The following is an 8313-nucleotide window of genomic DNA, read 5'->3' on the forward strand; positions in this document are numbered from 1 at the left end:
TGCACCGCGCCCGGTACCACGGCACCTGCGGGCAGCAGAGAGCCCTGAGCCCCGGCCCAGCTCCTGCCCACCCCGGGGACAGCTCTGCCCCAGTCACGGCTCTGCTGGGAGCGAGGGGTATTTCCTACCTGTGGAGACCCCGAGGCCACCAGGACCACCAATTCCACCCACGCCTCCAATGCCAGCACCTGGGGGCATTGGGAAGAGGGGTGTACCTGCGGCTGGCTGGAACGGTGCCAGAGGGGACAAGCTCAGGATGGCCCTTGGAGGGTGAAGGGGAGGACACCCTGAGGCAGTCCCAGGGCTGGGTCCCCCATACTGGGCACAGGGACCAGGCAGTCGTGTGGTCTGTGCTCCCGGGGGCTCAGGTTTGGCCGATTCCCATGCCTGGGACCCTCGGAGTCACTGGGGAGCCCAGTGAGAGCCTCAGCTCCTGCCCGCAGCCCCGGCTCCAGGGAAATCTGTCCTGGCCCAGATGCCCAGGGGACACCCCCTGGGGGCTGCCCGAGCCCCGGGCCCGCCCTGCCCAGACCCCCCCAGCACTCACCAGCTTTGGCTGCAGCCTTGAGCGCCGCGGCCGAGGCGGCTCCCGGGAACGCCGCCCCGGGGAAGGCTCCAGGGAACAGACCCGCAGCACCTGTGGGGAGAACAGCCAGCATCAGCACCCCCAAACACCAGCTGCCCAGAGGGTGTCCTGCCCCCGCGGTGGGCACAGGGGCTGGTGAGCTCTGGGGGCTGCGTGGCAGTGCCAGGGCTGGCGTTAGGCTGGGCGAGGTGGCGTTAGCAGGCACTGCCCTGTCCTGCATCCCCCATATTTGCACTCCCATCCACATCCCACCTGGCACAGACACCTGACACCCCTGCAGTGGGTGCTGACACCCCTGCAGGCCCTGGCTGACCCCCTGCAGGCACTGTCCCTCTGCTGCTGGCCCTGCAGGGACCCCAGGTGCCTCCTCTCCTGCAGGGTCACCCCACTGTGGTTGATGCCATCATGCTGGGGGCCCTCAGGGCTGCCTGCTGGGTGCCTGTGGTCCCTCAGGTCTGGGAAGGGCACCCAGCCCAGATGGGACCCGCCCAGCACGCTCGGGAGAGCTGTGGAGATGGGGACAAAGGATGTGCTGTCCCCGAGGTGGGTCTCTGGGGACATTGCCCCGGGGATGGCCCGGAGCAATGGTGGGACAGTAGTCAGTGCTCACCTGGCTGCAGGCCAAGGGGGCCGAGTCCCCCAAGTCCTCCGACCCCTAGGAAGAGAAGCGGGGTGAGGTGGGGGGTGGCCAGGCCCAGAGGGACAGAGGAGTCCCTGTGGCACCGTGGGGACGGGAGAACAGCCCAGGGACGGGCACAGGGATGGGTGACAAATGCCCTCGCCAGCACTCGGGTCCTCCATCCCGTCCCTCTGCCTCACCCACCCCCCATCCTGCCAGGCCACAAGGGGACAGAACCAAAATGTTTATGGCTGAGGAATGAGTCCCTGGGTCTCCGGCCAGCGCTGCCTTCCAACATCTGGGGCTCATCAGCCCTCGCTCCCTCCAGGCGCAAATTCCGGAGCCGCTGGCTCCGGGCGCGGACACCGCTCGGCTGGGCCTCGGCTGGGCCTCGCAGCCGCCCCGCGTTTGGTTTTAATTACACCGAAATAAAGGGCCTTGTTTTTCTTTCCACGAGCTGAAATCTGAGCAAACGGAGGCTGTCAGCCCCTGCCTCGGGCTGCAGCTCCCACGGCGCAGCTGGGCACACCTGGGGGGCCAGGCTGTGGGGTGCCCCTGCCCTGGGCACAGCGGGGACCCCCGGGGAGGGCACGAGGGGACCCCAGGGTCTGCCTGAAGCAGCATCAATCTCTCCATGGGGATCAAGGCACCGGGCAGGGAGTGCCAGGACAAGGGGGAGTGGTTTGAACTAAAAGAGGAGACATTTAGATTCAATGTTAGGAGGAAATGCTCTGCTCTGGAGGTGGGCAGGCCCTGGCACAGGGTGCCCAGGGCAGCTGGGGCTGCCCCTGGATCCCTGGCAGTGCCCAAGGCCAGGCTGGACAGGGCTGGGAGCACCTGGGACAGTGGGAGGTGTCCCTGCCATGGCAGGGGTGGAACAGGGTGAGCTTTAGGGTCCCTCCTAATCCATTCCATGATTCTGTGACTTTAGGGCCACTTTCTGAGAGCACCTGCCCCAATTTCCCCTTCTGGCCCAGGCAGCTGATGTTTCAGTCATGGCCAGGTGCTGCCTTGCCCCGTTCCCTCTCACTCCTTGTGCTGCTGTCAGCTCTTTGTGCTTCACTGGGCATTGCTGGGGTGAGTGTGTAGCCTGTGTGTAGCTCTCTCCTGGTGATGTCCCCTCTCCCCAGCATTCCTAAGCCAGACAAAGCCCAGCGTGGGCTGCAGGAGCCTCTGCAAAAGCTGCTTGGCCCCGATGGCAGGCAGGTGGAGGCATTGCCAGCTTCCCACCAGGACACTAGCTCCTGCTTTGCATCTCCTCCCACAGCTCTGGAACAGCTTTACAGGCAGCAAGCACCCCCAGAGGGGGGGCTGGGGGGCTGGGGGCAGAGGGCAGTGCTGAAGCAGGGTGTGGGAGGAGGCTCCTGGAGGCTGTGGCAGGATTAGTGCGGCAGGGCAGGGCAGGGCTGGGTGTGCCTTGGCCGTGGGGAAGCAGTGTGAGGGCAGCAGTGGGTGGGAAATGTCCCAGCCTCTGGCCTCGAGGTGGTGAGAGCCAGGGAAAGGCTTCTTACCTGGTTTGGGAGGTTTCCCTGCAGCCCCGAGTCCTAGGGGAGAGCGAGGGCAGGGAGAGGGGTCAGAGCCATCCTCCCGCTGAGCGTGCCCAGGCAGGGCACACGGGGGACAGGGCAGACCCCTGCCCATCTCCTGGGCATCCTGCCCCTCTGCCCAGCCCCGCACAGCCTGTCAGGGGGGGCAGCACTCACCTGCTCCCAAACCTCCAACTCCAGCACCTGTGAGCAAGGGCAGAGTCTGAGCAGTGCCCTGGGAGCCCCCAGCACCCAGCCGGGCCCCCGAGGGTCCCTGGGGAGGTGGGGGGGTCACACGGGTGTCAGGGGTGGGCCATCCCCCCTGCCACGTCCCAGGATTTTGGCTGAAGGTCTGGGGACAGGCTGTGAGCTCCTGGGCAGGGTGCAGGTGCCAGCCCTGGGCAAGCCTGGCACTGCCACCCACTCATGTCCCCACACCGTGGGGCTGGTGCTGAGTCTATGGTGAGCAGCCAGACAAGGTGTCCCCATGTCGCCTGATCCTGGCTGGCAGGTCCCCAGCCTTCCAAGGTGTCTCAAAGGCATTCAAGGACCCCCCAGGACCCTGACCATCCTTGCAGATGCCCCCTCCCAGTGGTGCCTGGGCCCCCTTACCTGGGAAAAAGCCTCCTCCTGGGACTCCCCCTCCCGGGATAGCACCAGGAACCCCTGCAAGGGAAGAGACCCTTGTTGAAATGCCCCCAGAGGCCCAGGCAGGGAGGCAGGGGGCTCCTCCTGGTTCCCCTGCTGCTCCCTGCAGAGGAGTTGGGATGTGGAGCTCGAAGGCAGGTCCCTGCCTCGCCTTGTGGCAGTGTGGCAGTGGTGGCAGGGCTTGGAGGTGCCCCCGTGGGGACCCAGGTGTCAGCAGGAGCTGGCCTGCATGGGAAGGAGGGACACGGGGCTGGTGCTGTCCAGCTCTGCTCCCCAGCTCCTGCCCCATCCCGCAGCCAGGGCTGTGTCCATCCCCTGCAGCCTGGGGTGGCTCTGGGGGATGGCTCTGGGCACGGCTGGGGACCTGGGGCTGTCCCAGTCCATCCCCACAGCCCCTGATGGGCCCAGCCACACTGGAGCATCCTCTGGGGCTGCCCCAGGGATCCTTGGGTGTGTCCTGCCTGCCGAGGTGCCAGTGGGAAGAGCCAGCTCAGGCCAGTGGCACTGGGGTGACAGGCTGGGGGGACACTGCTGAGACCCATGGGACCCCCCTGTGTCCCTTTGCCTGTGTGTGTGACACTAAGGTCACCAGCCAGGTCCCAGCACTTCCCAGGTCATCTCAGCTCATGCTCAGAAGCCACAAGAGGGTTTTTTGGCTGTTTTGTTCCCTGGCAGTGCAACAGGTCTGCTGCAGGCCACCAATGCCACCAGGCTGCCCCCCGGGCTGGCCCCCAGCTCCAGCAGGGCCATGGGTGGGCTGGGGACTTGCAGGTGGGTTGGGGACACGAGGGGGCTGCAGTGCACAGGGAAGGGTTGGGGACACGAGGGGGCTGCAGTGCACAGGGCAGCTCCCCTTCAGGCAGCGGGACAGGGGCTGTGCTGGGGTTTGCAGGACAGAGCAGGGCAGGGGGGCTGCCAGGAGGATGTGGGGGGGCTGCTGTGGCCACAGTGCCTGTGGGGAGCTGCAGCCCGCCCCGGGGCCCGCGCGGCCCGGGAGGTGGGGGCAGCCCTGGCAGCACCACCAGGGGCTGGGCAGTGCCCAGGGGCTGGGCAGGGCAGTGCCAGCACCTGGGGGGACAGGCAGCTGGCAGGGCTGGGACACCACAGCACATTGTGCTGCACATCTCCATGGCAGATGGGGCGAACCCTGGGGCGTCCCCCACACTGTGCCCCACCCGTGGCAGGGAGGAGAGTGTCCCCTGGGCCCTGCTCACGGGTCCTTTCCACCCTGGGCACCTGCAGAGATGCCCAGCCCCCCCTCCTGGACGCACCAGGGTGTCAGGACACCCCCGTGTGTGACAGGGCTGTCGGGCAGCGCCCAGGAGATCAGGGACAGCACATCCCTGGGGATGCAGCAAGCAGGGGAGGAGCCGTGCCAGGACCCATCACAGAGCCCCAGGCCTGCTCCCCCCCATATCCCCTCCCGAAGTCCCGCCAGTGTCCCTGGACAGGAGGGGACAGGGATGCGCTCAGCCCTCTGGCTCGGCCCGGCCCGGCCAGGGGGACAGAACGGCTCCTTTTCCCGGCCAGGGGGGCAGAACGGCTCCTTTTCCCGGCACATTCCCCGCCCACACCGTCCCCCCAGCCTGCAAAAACACGACTCCAGCTCCTGCCTTGTTTCCCAACAAACTCCAAGCGTCCGCTCAGCGCCAGCTCTCCCTCCCAGCCCCGCTGCCGCTGGGAGCCAGAGCCGGGCACGGCCAGCGACTGCCCCCACCCGGGAGGGGCTGCTCAGCCCCCATCACCCTGCCCAGCCTCAGCCCCCCAAAACCAGGCAAGGCCCCTGGTGCTGGGGTGACCCGGACGGACCTTCCCCACCCCTCTGTCACCCTGTGCCAGCGCTGGAGACTCCCAAGGAAGCTGGGACAAGGATTTCTCGCAGCATCCCTGCAGTGTGGGGACCAGAGAAATGTCCAGGTGTCACCTGCCTACAGCCACAGCTGCCAAACTCATCCCTTTATCATCATCACCACCCTGCTGGGGCACTGAGGGTCCTGCCAGGAGGGTCCCACTGTGGTGATGCTGGTACAGCTCCCTCCCCAGGCACCATCCCAGAGAGAGGGCTCCGTGCCTGGACACATCTGGGAGGGTTGCAGAGGCTGTGCTGCTCTGTCTGCTGCTCCTGCCCACATCAGGAGGTCAGCAAGGCCTGGCAGGAGATGGGATGGCCTGGAGGCAGTGGGATGGGTGGCTGGGTGGTGGCTTTGGGGGGACAAACCTTTCCCTCAGGAGCTCTTCCTGAGCAGCTCTGCTGCCAGGCACGGCCGGACCTGCACAGCCCGGGATGCTCCTTCACAAGCTGCTGCCCCAGAGCCCAGCCTGGGGCTGTTCCCTGGTGCAGGCACTGGCAGGGGGGTCTCTCCAGATCCCCCCAGCATCTCCAGTCCCTCCCCCTGGCAGCACCACTGAGCACAGGTGTTGGTGACAGCCCACACACTGGTGACACCATGACCACACTGGGCTCTGGCCATCACTCTCTGGCCATCTCTGTCCTTGCCCAGCCTCGGGGCCAGCAGCCCCCAGCCCAGTCTGGGGTCTGTGTGCTCCCATTTGTCCTCTCCACTCATTCCCTTGGCACAACAGGGAAGGGGAGACTGACTCAGCAGCTTCCCAGCGCTGAAGGAGCTCTGTGCTGCCTCTGCTCTGAGCCTGCCAGGACCCTGGGAAGGGGAATTTCCTGGGCTCCCAGCCTGTCTCCAGGGCTGGGCTGGCTGTGAGCCTGCATCCCACCCCAGGGACAACTTCTCAGTCCAGGGGCCAGAGAATTCGCAGCCACTCGTGCAGCCCCAGCTGTGTCAGGGTGTGAGCCATGGAGGTGCTCAGGATCTGGTGTGGAGTCTCCTTGTTTATGAGAGTGGGACGTTTCCCCCCCAGCTCCATCCACAGGTGTGGATATCCACGCTGTTCCCCTGCCAGAGCTGCTTCCGATCCCGTTTGGATCGGCTGCACCGTTCCTATCTGCACCAATGCTTGCAGCTCCCCTCACAAGCCAGAAATGCAGAGGATTTCTTTATTCCATAGGTTTTGAGACCGAGGCCAGGACAGAGAATCCAGCACAGCACATCCTCATACCTCACCGCTCTCTGCCCATGGGCACCCGGAGGAGCCTCAGTGCAAAACCACCGACATTTCCCCTCTTCCCTCATTCCGCTGTTTTCTTTTTCTTGGGAGAAAGTTATGGAAACATTCAGTCTCCAAGCGACTTTGAAGCTGTGCTGCATCCCGGGCCGAGCTCGCTGGTAGCAGCTCGGGGGAGCGGGGGGGCTGCTGCCGGGGCCTGGCTCCTCTCCAGCCCCCCTGAAGCTCCAGCTTTCATCTGCGAGCGCCGGCGGGCGAGCTGCACCCTGCCAGCTGCGAGGGGAGGGGAGAGAGCAGCCCTGCAGGCCAGGCTCCGGCTGGGATGGGGAGATGCCATCCCAGCCCCACCATGGGGACCCTGGCTGTCCTCAGAGGGTCCCCACAGCCCCAGGCTGGGTGCCACCACACCCAGTGCCTGCCCCTCTGCTCCCACCCGAGCTACTCCCTGTGGGCCCAGAGCTTGCAGGGCTGGGACCTCCCCAGGGCCCCTCTTGTCCCTCCTTGGGGGGGTCACTGCTGGGGAATCTCCTGTGCTCCACACAGGAAGTGCTGAGGGATGGATGGAAGCACTGATGGATGGATGGAAGCACTGAGGGATGGATGCCCTGCTCCAGATGCTGGGACAGGCTGCACTTGGCACCTTTAGGGAATCATAGCACCTTCCCCCTGAAGTGACCTGTGTGCAGATCCCCACAGTGCCAGCACAGCTCTGCTCTCAGGGGCAGATCCCCAGGGGCTGATCCTGACCTGCTGCTGGGGGTTTCCTGAGTGCTGCCAGCTCAGGCCCTTGGCACTTCTCTGAGGTGACAGCCTGGGTATGAATCCCTCAACCCTGGGATGTCTCAGGGTTCCCTCTCCTGCCAGGCTGATTTGGAGCTGCACTGGCAGCCAGTGCTGGAGGACAGAGCCCTGACCATCCCCAGCACCCTGGGACCCCCCTCACCATGCCACCAAGCCTCTGTGCCAGCTCTGTCCCCAAGGGCTGGCTTGCCAGGAGCAGGGATGAGGCACCAGGCTGCAGAGGCACTGCTCAGTCCTCCACGGGTGAGCCTCCCATGTCCCACCAGCACTGGGACCATCTCCAGGGTCAGCTCACCTCTTCTGCGAGCTGCTTCCCAAAGCTGCAAACACCCCTGGGGACTGAGCTGGGGCCCGGAGTGGGGCCAACAGTCCCGAGCTGCTCAGGAACTGCTGCAGGGTCTCACCCGGGGTCCAAATTCCTCCAGAGATGGTCCCAGCTGGCCATGCCTTGAATGGTCAGAACAAAGCCAGCCTGGACCAGCCAGCCACATCTCTCACTGCCAGAGGTGGAGAGTGCCCAGGACTGAGCACATCCCATCCAGCACCCTGAGCAGGATTAGGCACCAACAGCAGCTCGACTTCCCAGGCAGCTCCAGGCTCTGGGGTCCCACTGCCTGCACAGCCAGGGCCACCCCGAGGCTGGGGTCTGTGAGCTGCAGGGCAGGGGCAGATGGAGCTGCTGAGGGCTGTGCCCTTGGTGACAGGTGGCTGTGGCTGCCCTGGTGCCCATCCAGCTCTGGCACTGCCCACAGGGTCCTGCCCCCTCTCCTCCTCCAGTCCTCAATCCTCTCTGTCCAACAAGCCCCGCACGACAGCCCTGGCACCGACCCCATGGCCGATAGTGGCTCTGCCCATCACACACTCTCCTTGGCACAACCACCCGGCTCTCCAGAGGTGACTGTCCCCTCCCTGGTGGTGCTGTCGCCTCCTCAAAGCCCTCTGCCCAGTTTGGCCGCTTCAGCGGGGGCTCTGAATCTGTGCTCAGCTGTTCTCCCTGCCTGGGTGGGAGCTCAGCCTCCAGCCTGAAGCAGAGACAGGGGCTGGTCACTGTGCAG

At 65.5% G+C, this 8313-nt stretch overlaps 1 protein-coding gene across 1 annotated transcript in view; it reads right to left on the reverse strand.

Moving 5' to 3' along the window:
- ELN (elastin) overlaps nucleotides 1-8313 on the reverse strand; it is a 26131-nt gene that overhangs the window by 16721 nt on the left and 1097 nt on the right. The window contains exons 2-8 of the mRNA XM_031060384.1: nucleotides 3344-3397; nucleotides 2909-2935; nucleotides 2717-2749; nucleotides 1197-1241; nucleotides 548-637; nucleotides 129-188; nucleotides 6-25 (exon numbers count right to left, since the gene is read on the reverse strand). Coding sequence (XP_030916244.1) covers nucleotides 6-25; nucleotides 129-188; nucleotides 548-637; nucleotides 1197-1241; nucleotides 2717-2749; nucleotides 2909-2935; nucleotides 3344-3397 — 329 coding nt within the window. The remainder of the gene's footprint in view (nucleotides 1-5; nucleotides 26-128; nucleotides 189-547; nucleotides 638-1196; nucleotides 1242-2716; nucleotides 2750-2908; nucleotides 2936-3343; nucleotides 3398-8313) is intronic.

Source organism: Geospiza fortis, unplaced genomic scaffold, assembly GCF_000277835.1.
Source record: "Geospiza fortis unplaced genomic scaffold, GeoFor_1.0 scaffold59, whole genome shotgun sequence".
In the NCBI taxonomy this organism is placed as follows: domain Eukaryota; kingdom Metazoa; phylum Chordata; class Aves; order Passeriformes; family Thraupidae; genus Geospiza; species Geospiza fortis.